General features: G+C 36.8%; 1 protein-coding gene and 1 non-coding gene across 2 annotated transcripts; both read right to left on the bottom strand.

Annotated features, from left to right (window-relative positions):
• Window positions 1-323: 323 nt before the first annotated feature.
• TRNAY-GUA (transfer RNA tyrosine (anticodon GUA)) lies at window positions 324-408 on the bottom strand. Its single transcript is given in 2 exon segments — window positions 324-359; window positions 372-408. It is a non-coding gene; the product is annotated as a tRNA-Tyr (tRNA).
• Window positions 409-2,757: 2,349 nt separating this feature from the next.
• Window positions 2,758-9,012, bottom strand: LOC149830685 (YTH domain-containing protein ECT4-like). The gene is made up of 9 exons (XM_090016702.1): window positions 8,840-9,012; window positions 6,773-6,849; window positions 6,418-6,568; window positions 6,232-6,308; window positions 5,563-6,141; window positions 4,529-5,116; window positions 4,210-4,422; window positions 3,914-4,069; window positions 2,758-3,567 (listed from the first exon to the last, which is right to left on the bottom strand). Exons 1-9 carry the CDS (start codon window positions 8,865-8,867, stop codon window positions 3,334-3,336), a joined length of 2,103 nt encoding a protein of 700 aa, XP_089872828.1. The 5' UTR covers window positions 8,868-9,012; the 3' UTR covers window positions 2,758-3,333.
• Window positions 9,013-18,946: the final 9,934 nt, after the last annotated feature.

The raw sequence follows: 18,946 nt of genomic DNA, 5'->3' as shown, positions 1-18,946 counted from the left end.
ATGTTTTGTGTGAATCACAAAAGACCTATGTCACAAAGATACTGTTATGCCCAACGTGCACTGTGAGCTCAATGCGCGAGTTAGAAAAAAAAATGGAAAATAGGACACGGAAACACCATTTTTTATTTTTTATTTGCTTTTTTATTTATTTATAATATATTAAAAGTTCTCGATTTTGCTTTGAATTCCTATACTAATTAAATGGGAAGGAATTCAAAATCCCGAACTTGGTACAACAACCATTGTAGTTTAGTATCCAAGTTCCGGAATTAACGAACAAATCGATCAGGGAAAAAATGGCATAATAAAAGCAGTAAAATGAATCCGGCTTGCCGGATTCGAACCAGCGACCTAAGGATGACAGCGACCTACTACAGTCCTCCGCTCTACCAACTGAGCTAAAGCCGGATTGTGAATTGCTTTGCATTTTTTTTAATATGAATATATTAAGTGCTAGCAGTATCAACCACAATTATTACGCGATTCATCTCAAACCCCTCATATTGAGGTTTGCATGATTACCCTCATAATATGTGGTGGAACAATACTTTTTGTCGGCCTCATGAAAGATGGAGCCTACCCTCTACATTTGAATTGCCTTATCATGATACTTTCATTCTCTCTTCCATCTTTGCAAGTCAATCATGCAGCCACCAAAGTTTATGCTCTCTCTCTCTCTCTCTCTCTCGTAGTGGTCGTCAATTGTTGAACTTGGTGGACGCTAGAAGAGACATCCTTTATGATGAAGGTCGAGGTTGGGTGTACTCTTGGGCCTCAAGGGATTTACTAACAGGAGGCTTGCCAATGTTTAATCTATAAAGGTTAAGTTTCCCCTTGATCTAACCAAAACGAAAAAAAAAAACAGAAGGTTCACATTTAGGGTTGCCAACAGATCAATTTTGCACAGGGTACGTGTCCCGAACCAGAACACCCAAAGACCGACCATTATTCAGGTTGGCCTGAAGCCCACTCGAGCAATATGTGAGCTGGGTTTAAGTTATAATTTTGTCCGATACCCAAACCTTGGTCTGAAATGACTTGAGTATTTTATATGTATTTTTAATGAAAATAAGTGCCTTCAATTATATGGATCCGGGTTTCACATTTCATTTTATTAATCAGACAAAACCCGAACCTAGCAACTAGTTATTTAGGCGGGTATAGGTAACACCTTGATGGGTCACACCTATTGACAGCTCTCTCTCTCTCTCTCTCTCTCTCTCTCTCTCTCTCTCTCAATGGACGTATAGCTCTTACAATGTGGAATTGTTTGAACGTGTTCCATTGTGCTTTTTTCTTTCCATGAGTGAAGGGGAAACCACCCTCAGAATCAGAAACCCATGGCACACACCTAGCCCCCAGGCAGTCACCTTGCTTTGGCTTTAATGCAAGGGGCTGATGTCCAGTGGGAATGGAACCCTGACGGACCGACTAGCAGCCAGGCCCCGTCCCACTGCGCCAAACCCTTTGAAGCAGTGTCCCGTTGCACTTTGCTTGTAACAAATGCACAAGGATCATAGATGAAATGCTAGCCAAATACCAAACCTGGAGAACAGTAGATACATCAGTCAAAACGCAAGAAGTTGGTCATGTCTGTATCATTGCTAAGGTTTGTAATAGCAAACTAAGTCAGAAAATAAAAGTGTTTCCAGTGTGTAAGACCAACGCCGAGATACAAAAATAAAGGGAGCTCAAAGGCCCATATTTTGTCATTTGAATACAGGAGGCAAAGTTGGCCTTTGACCAGATTGGCATGAAAGGTACTGCTAATGAAGGTAACAGTGACCTCGAATACTCTCATACTTTTCGTTTATGGAGAGCTTCAATTCTTACATGGAGCAAAATAACCAGACAGACCCGGTAATATACCACATTAAACCGATTATGCTCCACCAAATTCAATACGATCAAACTGACCATCCAGCTTCGTACCTCGGTAATCGCAAACTTCATCAAGCAAGCAATTCACTGGTCCTCAGACACCACAAAATCTAGTCGAAACGGTGCAAGCTCGCGCTCAAGTTCAAAAGACTGCTAGATTTGATTCAGTGGTGGGACCCTAATCTAACTTATCGGCTAGACGGACCCAGTTCAAGCCAAGTAGACATCTACATCAATAACATGCCTCAATACAAATTCAAAAATCGAGCATTCCAACATAGGTAGAAGCTTGCAGTAACCATGGTTTCAGGAGGCAAGAAAATAATGATTAATTTTTCACTCAGAAGTTTCCATGCCAGTCATAAATTACAGACTCTCTCAAGAAAATAATAATCTAAGCTACTAACCAACACCAGAGTAAAAACTCCGGAAAAGGAGTGTCAAAACCCATAAATTTCGGTAAGCATCTAAAGAAAATCATTATCAATCCCCAACCACTAGAAAGGGATCTGATGAAACCCATAAATTTTGTCCAATCGACATGAAAAAATATCAAAGCTGGAAGTTAATTATTTTTTGTTGACATTGGAAAACATGCATCTCCTCCTTGGTAAGCACCATATCTTCCAATATGATTGGAAGTGTTATTAAGACCAAAAAGAGGGAAAGTAAAACAAGGGCAATCAAGGAACTGAGCAAGTCCCTGAGCCTCAATCTTCAGAAGGCATGAGACTCAGTTGAGTTACGTCCCACATCCCAAAGAAACTTATGAATACACAGTATCTCGACTGACCAACAAATGCTTGTGTAAGATTATGTGCAAACCAGCAATGGTCGAAGAATTACACGGGAAAAGAAAATGACTACCACACATCATCAGAAGCCAAAAACTTTCATAGAAAAACTAGTGCTTTTCAGCTGCTCTATCACAATAATTCCACTGGTTTCTTTCCAAGATACAAAGGTTCAAACGAAGATGTAGATACAAAAGAGAGGCATAAAACAGAAAAGAAGAGGGAAGAAAAAGAAGAAAAGTAAAATCAGAAGATATCCCAAACCACTAAATATGACCTAGTTAGATCCAATCTTCTAGATTGCCCTATGCCACCACAAGTCTCTATTGGCTATTGCAAGAAAATGGACTAAAAAGAAGCGAAGGAAAAAAAAAGGAACTACCACAAGAGAAGGTAAATATCTTTGGCAGAACTAAACAGCTAACACTGAGACATTATATTGGCTTACCCACAAAATTATATTTTTATATGGGGTTTAATCCACTTTTATTGCTTGCAGAACTATGCATCCCTGGATCTTCAGCCAGTATCACCAGTGTAAGCTATATTATCTAAACCAGCAAAACTTCTTTCTGTACTTTTCTGCGGCTACAGAACTCAAAGGTGCTGAAATTACAGAGGCAGTGCAGCTACAGCTTGAAAAGTCTACTGAGCAAGACTAGCAACAATTGGCACCTCCGTTTGGTATCCTCTTCTCGGTTGCTGGTTTAGCACCATTCGTGACATCCCCAGCTCCTGCAACCAAGCCATTCTCATCTGATGCCTTTCTCTGAACAAGACCCTGGGTGGATTCTTTCTGAAGAATCGTTACTGGTTCTGTAGGCTTCAAGGATTTTGGTTTTGTTCCATCTTTATCCTCAGTGCTACCCTCATTTAGTTTTCCATCCCATATCTGGAAAACAATGCGAGTAAATACTAGCAGAACTCGGCAGAACTTGACCAAACTAAATGTACTCAAAACTGCAAAATTACTACGGACTACTCTGAAAATCTTAAATGTGATGGTATTGCAATGATATGCCATGATCTAACAATAAATGTTGAAATCTTAGAACCATGTAAGAAAGTCAAGCTCTAAATCACAATTGTGGTGATTGTATTTCTTTGCTCGCTCTCTCCAGGAAAAGAAAAAGAAGAAACCCATTTTTCAATCAATTTTCCATAAACAAAGAACTTGACAAGGCCAACTCAAAACTTTAAAAACAACATTGCAATATGAGAGGAAAAGAAAACAATACTGGTTTTTGAATCTGCTTCAGCTGCTGTAACTTGGCTCGGCTCTCCTGCATTTGCTTCTGACGGCCCTCATAAAATCCAAAATCATCCAATATGCAAGTCTTAGAGACATTTTCCTTGAATATCTTGAGTATCTCAAGCCCCTGCTCAAATTTCACCTGTAGAGATATAGTGCAATGAAGTCAGAATCAAAATACATTGCCAGATTTCTATGCAACTAAAAACTGGCATACAACCCAAGAAGAACAAAAAACCCACAAACTGACAAAGGCTGACAGTTTTGAAAATAAAGGGTTACCTCCTGAGTGTCTCTGCTGTTTGTTACAGGCTTGTTGTCATTGTTCTCTAGAGTAATGTGTTTCAGCAAACTGTTAGGGATATCCTTTATGATATGCCACTTGACAGGAAAACAACCATTCCACTTATCTTGCTGCCAATAGTCCAGAGTTTTGTTAAAATCAACCGGACCAACCATCTCTGCCAAGCCACAGAATTGCCCACTTGTGTTCACCTACAACAGAGTTAACTATCACAAGTTATGCAAGCAGCTAAACAAAGGAGAAGTGTTACATTCATTGAAGCACACGTGAGGAGAGTAAAGGAAATCCCATACTTACAGAGAACAATAAGAAGACGGGACAGCCACTGGCTTTCTCACTGGCCTCTTGATAAGCAGCATCAAGCTTTTTGTTACCATTTGGAGTACTGGCCCAGACATTGTACTTGATACTTTTGTGCACGTCATCCTCACTATATGACTTGATAACAAAAAACTTTGCATCCGAGAAATTGGTAACGAATTCCGGTTGGTTGTACTGATCTCTGTCTGGAGTCTTACTGGAATCTTCTGAGGTCCCATTCAGAGTGATGTTCTGGCCCTTCACTGCTAATGTGACACCAGAAGGGAAACCTCTTTGGTTCCTAAATCGAGAAGCTCTTGGTCCCTTGTTCTGCTCATTCAGTGCATCCATGTTTTCATTGCCATAATAGAAAAATCCATTCCCACGTCCTCTAGGCTTGTATTTATTATCAATAGGCATCCAACCCCGCCCATTTGCTCTGGAGTCATAACCGTTTGAGCCATAAACTTGAGGAACTCTCAACGTGCCAGTGCTGTGATTGTATACTCTGCTGTTAGGATACATTCTGTTCATGAAGGCAGAAGCCGGGGCCACGCCAGAAGTTGGTCCTGAAGGATGCAAACCCTGAACACAAGAAAGATGGTCCCTTGAAAAAACAAAAAAAGGGTTGAACATTCACAAGAGGCAAGAAGAACAATGAGTCTCTGCAGACTGGACTCAAATGGCAGTAAAATTACATGACTCTATATCAAGAAGAGAAGTAAATATGTGCCAGAAAACAAAGCACTGCATCCGTTTGGTTTCAAAGGACATCTAAAATCAATTAAAGATCAAGACAACTAGATCAAAGATGTCTGGCATTGAATTGCAGACATGAGAAACTGCAGTAACAACTTGTTTAACCAATAAAAAATTACCACAATAAATAAGAATAGAAAGTTTGAAAAGAAATCAAATCTCAAAACAAATGACTGCAAACAGGATGAGCATGTTCCTGGAAATCACTGGTATAATAAAATATTTGTCCGAAATGAAGAATGCAAAAGAAGCCAAATACATCAAAGGAATACCATCAGATGAGGAAGCGGCCGGCTATTCTGGTTTCTAGTTCCTGTAACTGACTGAGACCCTGAAGAAGACAAGGGGCCACTTGTTGCAGGTCTACACTGTCCATCGGAGTAAACAGGCCCATCGAGCCAACCTGCTGATCGCATCCCCTCAAAGCTGAACCGGGGATCCTGATAACTTGGCAAAATACCCCTCCCATACAAACCATTTGAATTCACGGTTGATGATGGCTGATTGTTGGGCTTGGATGGTGGTGCTCCATGACTCCCATTTGCACTGCCATTTGCTACTCCGTTGGAAGTCCCATTAGCCGATCCTGCCGGCACCGTTCCCTGGTCAGGTGCAACAGATGTAGAAACCTCTCCATTCGACACTGGAACATGATTATTAGAATTATATTGACCAGCAGATGGGTTAGGCTGCTGGTAGTATGGAGCTGCATATTGGTAAGGCTGAGGACTATAAAGCTGCCCATCTGGTCCCATAGTTGGAACTGACGAACCACCTGGAGAATATGCACCATAAGGAGGGTAACCATATCCAGGGTGATACATCATAGTTCCATTGTCTCCATAAACCCCCTGTAATTAAAAAAAATAAGGGATCAATGTAAAGGCACAGGCAGTAGGACTTACCAAACATAAGACAGGATGAAGGGGAAGCACACTTACAGGAGGCGGCATCTCAACTCCATCAGAATTGACATATCTAGGATAATCCTCCCACTCATTTATTGGACCATCATATCCTAAACAATTAAGAGATAAACAGTCAAATTAACATCAGTATTTACAATCAAACTGACCTAACACCACCTACAATGCAAAACAAAACAAACTAAAAAGTCTAAAGTATACCTCCATAATAATATGCGGTAGAAGCATATCCATTAGGCATGTAATACATATTAGGATCCATAAACTCCTGAAGGATGGGTGTGGTAGACCGATCACCCATAGGATTTGGTGCATTTCCAACTTCACCAGCATCATACTTAACAGAAGATGGCTGCAGAAAACATAAATAAATGAATAAATGCATGATTGATCTTGACAGAACCAAGAAACTGAAAAGCAATTGAGAAATTACTAACATGTTCCAAAGTACACATAAACAAGCATCTGAACGAATGATGCGATAATTAGATTTGATAAAAATGAATCAAACAACAATTCTCGATAACAATGTTACATATTGCGGATCAAAAATTACCTTTTTTGTTGGTTCTGGAATCTCTGGAGGCTTCGGTTGTGAATCTAATGACAAATTCTTAAGTAAATCCGAAGCTTCTGAAGTCAACATGGTCAAGGAAAAGAAATGCATCTTGCCAAAAACATCTTATCACATAGAAGGAAATAGAAATCCCTAAACAAACCAATGAACGCAAGTTCTCCAAGTAAAACATAGTACTCTAGCACAAACTACAGAAACAATACAATAAACCAACCTTTTGTGGACAACCTAAGAAGGGCACCAGGGAAACAAGAAAGAATTTTGCAAACACAAAGAAATCGCTAAATCTCAAACACATGTAACACTAAGAAACTGAGCAACCACTGTGATACGGCCATACAGAAACTTCCTTTGAAGCAGGAAAGAACCCACAAAACATCTGGATCATGAAAACCCTTCATCTGGCCTACTAGCCAAATGACTTGATCTTCTAAACTCACTAGTAAAGTTCAGAATCTACGAAAAAATAAAAAAATCACAAGAAAAGCCTAACAAACTCCAGCTTCAAAACAAGAAGAGAACAATGAAAACAACAACAAAAATTGGTCAAAATGCAAATATGGCAGCGCAACCCAAATTCCAGCCAACTGTACCAATATAAAATAAACACAGTACATACAAGTGTGGTATATCGAACACTAACTTACCTAGACAAGTTTCAACCAATTTCAGACCTTGTCACACACTATACCAAAAATCCATCAAACTATCAAATGGAAATCCCCATAAAATCAAACCAAACCAATCTATCAAACTCTACCAAACTACCAGGGTCCAAGTTCCATAATTAGCTTGATCTAGACATTCTAGGACGAGGAAAAAAAACTTGAAGCAGAAGTACCACTGGTCATAACTATGTTCGGTTTCCTGATCTAGTCACCAAGTCATGTATCATCATCATCATCATCAAGCCTTATCACAACAAAATGGGGTCGGCTTTGCGAGTCCTATTTCTCCATTACTGTCTATCTAGAGCTACAACTTTGGTTACTTTACAATCCTTCATGTCACCTTTAACTGCCTCCTTCCAAGTCTTCAGTGGTCTTCCTCTCTTTCTAGTTCCTTCTACTTGTACCATGTCAATCTTTCTCACCCATCATAACTAAACACAGTAATCAAACATTTCTGATACAAGGAAAAACATGAGGCAACAATTCCTGGAAAGACCTATAAGAACAATTAAAGACCATGAAACCCTATCCCACAACAAAACCAAGACAAGGACTTACTATTTGCCTGGATAAGGCTTAAGCCCTAGTAAAAACCCATCGAATCTAAACACACATAACCATAATTGCAGACCTGGAAAAGAATAAATATAAAAAACTAGAAATCAACAACAAAGCACTAAAGACCCAAAAAAAACATAATAAACAACGAGAGGCCAGTCTATTTATGAGTTCTCTGATTTAAATATAAACTCTAGCAAAACCCATCAAACCCAATAAATTTTTCGAACCAGCCTTCACAGCCGAGCAGCTGAAAAAATATTGAAATAAACAAGTTATTGGCTAATAAGCACTAGAAACCCATCAAAACCAAGCACCAACAACACCAAACTCCAACACATCAATCACTTACGATTTAAACATAAACTCTAGCAAAATCCACAAATCCCCAAACGAAACAGACCCCATAAACAACATTAAAAAGCAGAATCTATACGATCAACCAATCACCAGCAACCCATCAAAACCAAACTCGAATACAATTACCAGTACTCCGATCTCTGCATCAAAACCCTAGCAAATCCATCAGAAAAACCCCGACACTCCACAAGCAAAACGCCCCCACATACAGCAAAACCATGACAAAGTAATCTCAGAAACAAAAATCCGTCAAACCCCCAACGACACCACCAAACACATACACCCAACAAAACCGCCAAACTGAGGATTGGATGAGTTATCCGATCTAAACATAAACTCCAACAAAACCCGCAAAAATAACAAGCAAAACCGGCGAAAAACACGCAGGAACATCTCCAAAACGAAAAAAAACGATGGGAAAGGGTGTATCCAGATGAAGAAGGGAAAAAAAGGATACGGTCAGGAGCAGGAGCCACGGCCGCCATGGTGGTGAAGATGGTCCTCCCTCTTTCTCTCTCTACAGGGATACAAAATACAGGGTGGTGCCTAGAGAGAGAAAGGGTGGGGGCAGTGGAGAGAAAAAGAGAGGGAAGGGGAGCCGCCGGGGGGAGGTGGGGCGTTTTGGAGAAAGAGGGGGTTGTTTGGTGGTGAAGAGGTGATTCAAATAGCACCACGGCTCCACCTCCAACACCGGATATTTTTTTCTTTTTTTTGTTCTTCTTATTCTTTTATTTTATTTATTTATATTTATTGTTTATTATTTATTTACCCACCCCTCATTTCTTTTGCTTACCTCTCCCCTCTTCCAACGCTATCAAGAGAGAGAAAAACCCTAATTCTCTCTCCCTCTTTTCTCTTCTCTCTCCCCCATGGGCCACGTGTATTTATGGGGCTTTTTTAGGGTTTCTCTCTCTCTAGATATGGATTTTTGGTTGCGTGGGTTGATAAATGGGCCTCTGAGTTTTGGTAGGGGTCTAAACGGATCGAAAAAAGGGTTGGAGTTCTGCTTGATCTGGACCCAAATCCTGATACGGGTACCAAGACTGAACATGGATTCGGATCCAAAATTAGATTTGATGTGGAAGACTTGATTGTGCATCCGAGATCAAAATCATCATTCTGGATCTGATAAAAAAAGGTTTAAAACATGGTATTTTATTCCACATAAAAAATTTTCTGAATGGATCAAAATTTAGATCTGACATGAAGCCCCAGTCCAAACTCGAGTATGAATCTGAAAAAGGTGGATCATGTAAATGGGATTCTTATCAAAATATGCATTCGTCGGATCTTATTTGGGTCCATGTAATGTGCTACATTCTGATCAGAGAAGCAATATTTGATTCATTTACACCTGCAGTCCAAGCTTGGGAAGAAATGGATGTGATACAATTTGGATAATACTTGATTCGCATCTCTCTTTAAGATTCATATCAAAGAATAATGTGTTGGATGTCCACCTTAGTCATAAGTAGGGATCACATCAAACAGAACGGATAAAGCTACTTGATCCAAAATCCATATCTGACTTGTGTACGACAGATTCAAAACTGACCCCACGTATAAATGAGATCCGATGATGTAGGGGTCAGTCAGCACTTAGAAATATATGTTAATACTGGATCCGATGAAAGGAGACGAAAAACAAGTTTTTTAGATGTAAAAAGTACAAATAAATATCATTTGATCCAAATTGGTGCATTGAACAACATAAAATACTGATCCAAATCTGGACATATATCTGACTATGCAAATCTGAGTCCAATCTAAGTTTACATTCCGATCTTGCTTAAGGATTTGTATCCCTAAACAAAATGTTGGTTTCGGATCAATGTTCAGCCAAGCTCCATCCAATTGCACCCCCCACTCTCAATTAGGGGTGTCAACGGGTCGGGTTTGGTTCAGACCCAGGCGGAACCAGACTTGGACCTGGTTTTGTGTATGGTATCGGGTCCTCACCCAGGTTTAATTGGGTCTACTATAAGAGAAACCATGCCCGGACCCGATAAGAACTACATGAACCAGACTCGGACCATACCCGGTAAAATAATATTTTTTATTATTTTTATATTGAAAATTTGTGGGTCTTAATCAAAAATCAAGTTGCGGTATAAAATTTCACAAACTATACCCAGATCCATGTATTAATCAGACCTTCGGGTATGAACCCCGGTCTTAATTGGGTCTTCTTATTTATCACCATACCCGGACCCTATAGGGCTTTGTAGACAACATATTTTTTTGGGCATCACAATCACGTTATAATCACACTTCAAAGGTCTAAGAACACCCTCGCTCCGATACTATGAAATGAAACAAAGAGTCTTCACACACCTCACTCAAAAGGTACAAATCACAGGACATAATCACAAAATGTGCATGCACAAATCTACTATAGGATAATCCAAAAAGTTTTAAGGCTTATACAAGCACAAGGGTACTTACAATATCAAAAGAGATACAACACTTAAAAATACTGAATTTATTCATCAAGAAGATTCAAAAACCCTTACTAATGCAAGGGGCCTTGAACCCTTATTTATAGACAAGAAAAGGTCAAGAGAGAGCCTCCAAATAGACGTTGGAAGGCTCACAACAGTCCCATTTGTGAGACCGTTGGGAGTACTCCCAACCACTATATAGAGGCATTATACAAAAATGCCCTTACATAAAGAGATAAAATACAAAAATAAAAATAAAAAAACATATTTTCTAACATGTATAAAATGACCAAAATGCCTATAATGGGCACCCTAATTACATTATTAATTATAGTTATATATACATATATATTGAATTATGCATATCACTTAACACATATATGTGGCAGCCAGCAGAAACCATTCAATTCTGATCTCTTCCAGTCGTCTCGGCTTTCCTAAGATACAATATCGAGTGCAAGAAATCATGATGTTGTTCCATCTTCACCCAGCACGATTGTTGATCTGGATTCTCGCACACCAAAGACAAGTATGTTTCCCTTTTTTGGCCAGGTTTATGTTACAAGAAAACCAGCATATCAATCAACAATGGCATCACGATGCCGCCACATGATGTTGTTCTTTCTCTCATTTCGGACCAACAGCAGCCCATAGAAACATCGCCTAACTATCTCACATGAGTCTCCATAGATGTTAGTCTTATAGCTATGGCTTCAACTCATGATAATCCAAACTTACGACCTTCAACAGATACTCCCACTTGTATGAGTACTTGAGTGAGAAATCTACCATCTAGATGGGTAAGCTATGAATCCTTTTTAATAGATTTCTACACATGCTACAGCCCTTGCACATGTTCAATAGCCCAAGCCTTTTGTTGAGGCAAGCCTTGATTTTCATTGGACAAAAGCAATTAATGATGAAATCATTCCATTTTTCATACATGAAAAAATGGTTCACAAGCTATAAAAAAAAATGTTGTTGGGTGTCAATGGGTATATAAAATTAAACGAAGGTTCGATGGCAGCATTGAACGTTTTAAAGCTAGACTCATGGCAAAGGGGTATACACAAAAACATGGCTTGGACTTTGATGAAATTTGCAGTCCTTTTGGACCAAAGGATGAAAACTATTTGAATTGTCTTGAGTTTGTTTTAGTTAGTTGTTAAAAATGTGTTCTTACGTAAGGACCTACGTGAAGAAGTGTATATAAAGCATTCACCTAGGTATTCAAAAGGAAACCCAAACTCTTATGTGTTGAGACTAAGAAAGGTTGTTTACAGTTTTAAGTAGGCTTCTCGAGTATGGTTTGACACTTTTAGTACTATTGTGAAAACTCTTGGTTACGCTTCTTACTCACTTTCATGTGTTTTATCTAATTTGAAAGTTATTATTTTTAGATTTTTACACTTAAAAAAATCATGAAAATTAAGGATAGTCACTTTTATTTTAGTTTTTATTTGTGTTTCATTTTTATTCTCATTCAAATTTTTTATTGTTTTTTTTATTCTTTACTTCTTACTTCTTGCACATTTTAAAATGCATCGCTTATCACTTCCACTTGTAGTATTGTTTCTCGTTTCCGCTTCCTAGTCTAGCAACCTTGACATATACATTTGTTTTTATTAAGCCATCAAACCTAAGTTTGAATTTCTTATTATTTTCTATCAAGCATCTAGTCTTGGGGTAACATTTAAACCCAAGCAAATCTGTTGATAATGACTTGTGTTTAGCATTACGTTTCAGGTTGTTGCAAACATAGGGCTGGCTAGTAAACAAAACATGCTTCTCATGGACTGGTTAAACAAAAGGTCAACAAAATTATTTCAAGATTAAGCATATGGTTGAGATAGTCTCATAGAGGAGGTTTCACTAAATAGAAATGGTGGGAATCATTTATAAAGATGATGAGAATCATGAGATCCTTCGGGTGTGTTTGATTGCATGTCCCGCCTCTCTCTAATTAGGATTTGAATTAGGGATTTCCAAATTAAGGTTTGTATTAGGGCTTTTTAATTTAGGGTTTTCGATTAGGGCTTTTCGATTTAGGGTTTTCAAATTAAGGTTTGAATTAGGTTTTTTTGAATTAAGGTTTTGAATTAGTGCTTTTCGATTTAGGGTTTAAAATTATGGTTTTATTTAATTAGGGCTTTTTGAATTAGGTTTTTTCGCATTAAGGTTTTGAATTAGTGTGTTTCGATTTAGGGTTTCAAATTATGGTTTGACTTGATTAGGAATTTTTGAATTAGGGTTTGAATTTGTTTTTTTCGAATTAAGGTTTTTGAATTAGTGATTTTTGATTTAGGGTTTCAAATTAGAGTTTAATTAGATTAGGGCTTTCTATATTTAAAATTTTTATATCAAAACAAATACAATCTTTTGTTTGTGTTGAAACAAACATTGGGTGAAGTACAATTGTTACGTAACAGAATATGTCATCTATCTCTTTTGTTCTAATGTTCTATCCAATCTTGGCAAGCAATCAAACAGATCCTTAAGGATCTCCTTACTTTTGGGAGATTACATGATTTGATCAGGAAAGTTTATCTTGATCAGTTTCTCCTTTATCTAATGATTCTTGATATCTGCTATGGTTTATTTGTTTGGTACCAGCTTCTTATTTCATCTTTAGATTTGGATCAGCCTTAGTATAAGCTACATGATTATGTCCTCCAAAATAATAGGTATGAGCAGATTTTGAATCATCCATTATAAGTGCTTTTTTAATTTGAAGTCTTTTCTAAATCCAACTCAAATGTATATGTATATGTTGACCATTTAAATGAATATAAATCCAAAATATTCCAACTTGAAGAATAATTGGTTTCCATTTTAGGGAAGGTAATCAAATAACTCCATTTAGAACCGAACTGTGCCAATCAATCATTTGGTGTTGGATGCTTTGATGAGTATGGGTCCTTTCATGATTAACCCAACTGATCCAAACGAGAACCCAAACCCAGTTATTATCAATATGGGTAGGTTAGGGTCAAAGTTGAGCCCTGATTATAATTACATATTTTTTTTTATAAAATAATATCATAAAAGAATTATGACAATTTGACCATTTAATTAGACTACAAAAAACATCAACTGAATAATTTCATAATTAGGTGTATCTTTGAGACATAGTGTCAAAATTTTCATGGAATAAAGCTGGTAAATGAGCCAAGCAAGAAGAGTCTGTTATGCTCAAGCTTGTAATGAGCCAAGTTGGTAATTTAATGAAGTTAGACATGCCAAACCTATATTCAGATCCAAACACAAACAATAGATTCGAATTTGAGTATGGAATCTGGATATATCTTAAATCATATTTAATGAGGTTTAGGTTGAATCTAGGTTAATATACATGATAATACTAGATCTAGTAGGAAAAAGGGCTAACATCAAATTTTTTACATGTAAACAAAAGTATTCAATTTGGACAGGATATCATTCATCCTAAAATAGTGATTTGAATATGGAGAAAACAAGTCTAAATATAATGAGAATGCATATCAGAATCTTACTTGAAGGATCAAACTCCAAAAAAAAAATATAGCATGTCAGATTCATATCCAAATATCCAAATGTATCAGGTCCGTTTAAACTGTTGCGTGTAAAGGAAAAAATATATATAGCAAATTTACTGCCTGAAGCAATATGTTTTAGAAATTATAATTTAAAGGAAGGCATTTATGTTTGGAAAGTTTCTAGTTCAACCAGAACAAGGAAGTACATGTGCATGACATCAACAAATGCTTGACATTACCAAGTTTTTCTAAATCACCAAGTGCTAGATTGTCCATTTTTTCTTTTTTGTTTCTAAGCCAAGGGAACAACACAAAGAAGAGCATGGGAGAGTTGCAAAGGGAGAGGAAGATGGGGACGATGATGGTAAAAGTAATGGATGGAATCGACATAAGAAAAAGCATAAAAAAGATGAAGAGAAAGAGTGTAGAGGAAACAACATTCTTGAAGAGGAGGAGCATATGGGCATATACCACATGATTTCAACTTTGCCTTATTGAAATCCTTTCTAGACTTAGACTGAAACCACTGTTGAGATTCAGGTCTACTTTATATCACATGTGGGTGATATTTTAATGGAGGAAGAGATGTTTCCCTAAACACCACAGGTCATTGCAGCTTCAAAGCCGTCCACGACAGCCTCAGGTAAATATTAATCAATTATTTTTTTTGTATAATTAAAAATTTATTACTGTAATTTTTATTAATATATATTTGTTTCTTACAACAAATTAGTAACTATAGAATCTTTTTAGCGCAAACATGGAAACAACAAATGTGTAGCCCACTCGAAGCAAATCAAGGAACGAAAGACTTCAGTAAGTATCAAGCATGGGACACAAGGAGTCGTGAGCGAGGGCGCCTTTGTATTTTCTAGGAGAATTTCGTGCATCATCAAGGAATGGGCCAACATGACTCATAAGTCGTGGATAAAGATCACAAGGAACAAGAAGATGGTATTGTGTAAGGAAGTTTATATAAGTATATTCTCTAACTATGTTTTGATAAACAAACTAATCCATAAAAAAATTTATTACTAACTATATTGTGGTAATTTAGTGCAGGCAGAGTTTGATTTAAACAAGGATATAACTGAACATCGTGCTACCATGGATACGTTGTTTTAGCTATCATACTCAAGTGTGCGAGAAAGTTTTTACAAACATTACAAGAGGTTTGAAAACCACGACGAAGCAACAAAACATCCTTCTGAGGTAGTCGACTTTGAAGTATGGAAATAGATTTGCAACGATTTCACTAGAGACTATTGGACGGTAAATATTAGATATATATTGATAAGTAAATAAATGTTCAAATTTTTAGTTTTTTGTGAACTGATTAATCTTTTTTTGGTTCACAACAGATATCAAAGAAAAAATCTATAAATAAAGCAAAACAGACAGTTCAACATATCAGTGGATTGTCTTCGTATATCCATAGGTTTTATACTAGGGTAAGTTTCTTATTCTCTAACTTTATTTTTTTCATATAGTAGTATAGTGTTAAATATATTTGATTTAATATATTCTAAATTTGTTATTTGCACACTTAAATAGATGGGTAGAAACCGACGACAAGTGTATTCTACAAAAAGATGCATGCCCATTTAGATTGCATGGCATTCATCTGCAGTGAAGTAAAACACACCTTTGTAAGTAACTCACACTTTGTAGCAGTGAAATAAAATCCACATTCATTCATTCATTCTACTTTGTACATTGTCATTAGTTACTGATAACCAAATATTAGCATTGTGCAGAGTAAACTGCACTATGTGAAGATTGAAAGTGATAAAACATATTCTTCACAAGAAGGTTCGTCGATGTCGCAACGAGATGTCTTTATCAATGTCTTCGGTGAACGGTTTGGACATGTGAGAGGGATGGGTGTATTTGTCATTTCATCTAAAGGCAAAACCCATATTTTAGAGCTATCTTCTCAGACAGAGGCAACACAATCAGAGTTTCAACAATTAAGAGAACAACTGAGCAAGAGAAAGAAAACCAAGAGCAAGAGAAAGAAAACCAAGAGCGAGACATAAAAGAAAATAAAAAGTTCAGATAGCAGATGTAGACTTTCATAGAATCTCTCAGACAGAACCTCTCATCCTAGATCTCTCTTATTTTCTCATAGATAAGACCATCATATTATATTTGTTGGATGAACATGTCATAGTTTTTTTTGTCATATTATGTTTTAAGGACGTGTCTGTTTATAAATTTTTTTTTGCCTGCATTAAATATTTTTCTGTTGTAGTTAATGTGAAAATGATTATATATATATTGAATTGAAGTTGATATCATCTTGAATGTGAAAAGATGTTTTCATAATATTATCTTTATACATTTTCAGATTTTCATGTAAGTGTAGAAAAAGGCGAAAGCATTATTAAGCCTTCAATCGTAACGTGATTAAAATATTTATAAGTTATCTAAGTGAATTTTTATGTTGCTATCATTATCATTAACATTATCATAATTGAATTATCAAATTATAGTCATTCTTGAAATGTATTTGTTGTAGGTTTGGAGAGGTTGTAAGGGAGGTGTTTGAAGATGATGTATGTTTGTTTTTTGAAGTGTATATTTATATTTAAATGTGTGTTTGAAGGTTAATGCTTGAGGGGGTTGAAGATGATGAATGTTTGATGAGGCTGGAGAAGTATGTTTGTTTTTTGAAGTGTATGTTTATATTTAAATGTATATTTGAAGTCGAATGCTTGAGGGAGTTGGAAAGGATGAATGTTTTAGGAGGTTAGAGAAGTGTGTTTGTTTTTTGAAGTGTATGTTTATATTTGAATGTATGTTTGAAGGGGTTGGAGAGGATGAATGTTTGAGGAGGTTGAAGAACTGTGTTTATTTTTTAAAGTATACGTTTATATTTGAATGTATGTTTGAAATTGAATATTTGAGAAAGTTGAAAATGCGTATGTTTATATTTATATGGATGTATGTTTTAGGATGTTTGAAGTATATATTTGAATTGTATTTTTTGTTTTGTTTAATGTATTGTAATAATAAATTAACTAATATAAAAATTTATTTTTGCAAGCTTAAAGCCTATAACGACAATATTTTGGTGTCGCCATTAGAGACCTTAACACTATGTCATCATTACAACCTATAGCGGTGACATAATTGTCACGGTCATAGCCTAAAATGGCGATTTACTTCTCGCTGTTATAAACTATAACGATGAGTTAATTCTTCCCATTACAAGCTATAACGTCGACACAAAAATATCATCGTTATAGGGTAGGTCACTGCTAGTGGTGTTCTCAGTTCTAGTGAGATTCATCACTGGTGTTGGATCACACATTAAGAGCAACCTATAAATGTCACCGTTATTACTCAACTAAAGCCATCGTCGTTATAGGCTTATAGAAGTAAGAAACATCATCTTTGTTGACTCTCATCCTTGTAGTGTTGGTTGTTACACTTCGAACTTTTGTGTTTATAATTCATTATATAAAAGTGGAGGAGTTCTTTCCTTGATCCACATCAATGACTCCAAGAAGGTCACAGAGATGTGGTTGGTGATGGATTGTTCCAATCAAGTGTGGATCAAAGATCATGTGGTCAGCCTCGATTTCATGCTTAGGGAACTTAAAAAGGAACATAATTCGTATGAATGGGTCCTTGAAAACTATTATGCTTTCAAGGTGAGTGATGGGGAGATCACTAATCGAGATTACTTGCTACGAACCTACATGAAGTGAGAGTTGTGGTGTAGATGACCGAGGTCATATGTGGGGTGTTTGCAGACAAAGCTTGGTTTATCCTTGATCATCATTAGACGTAAAAACCAAAAAGTACATTTTATCAGTGAACTTGTTAATAACATCAGAGAAGTTAAAAATGATCACAACTCCTGATCTTTGTAGTTTCCTTCACTCTGCATGTTGGGGTTGATCAAGTCTTGTATTCGAAAACAAAACGACATAAATACATTTTTTTGCATTCCATGTTCTTTCCATTTAATCTTTTCATTTGGAACATTTTATCAGTTCTTTGCATTTCATCCTTATAGCTGCTTTGGATTTTTTATTATTATTTGAGCACAATAATCCCTCTTAATAGTTAATACGACTTGCAAACAATATTTAATTGGTGACTCCCCTAACGTCCACCCTAAAATGTTGGCCAAACGTTGGCCAAGTCTATTGAAATATTAAGGGGGAATTACCACTGATTTGGTTGAAAATGATCAGGTGCAATGTAATTACAATTTTTTTTTTTAACGGAGGGTGTTCAGGTGCAACGGTACATGAAAAGTGTGCAATCACATTGCACCTGATCTTCCCTCGATATGGTTGATTCAACAGTCAGACCTGAATGTCTATCAAAATGTGAGAGTATCTCATTGAGGTTTGCTACCAACCTTTCCATAAAACAAGGATGGTGAGACTACTCTCTTGGAAAAGGATGGCAGCAAAATCTTGTCATTCTTGAATATGTATCCCATCATTTGAAATAGAATGGGTTCCATCGTACATTCAATCCTAGTCATCCAATTGGATTGAGGCTTCACACTATCTTACCTTTTCATAAGTAGTATTTGATAGTGATGGCAGTGGATCGGCGCCGGGGGTGGGGGACAAGGTTTCCCCC

Source organism: Nuphar pumila, chromosome 8 (genome assembly GCF_984573655.1).
Source record: "Nuphar pumila chromosome 8, dmNupPumi1.hap1.1, whole genome shotgun sequence".
Taxonomy (NCBI): Eukaryota; Viridiplantae; Streptophyta; class Magnoliopsida; order Nymphaeales; family Nymphaeaceae; genus Nuphar; species Nuphar pumila.
Note: the sequence above shows the minus strand (reverse complement) of the source record. Positions and strands in the feature narration are given on the sequence as shown.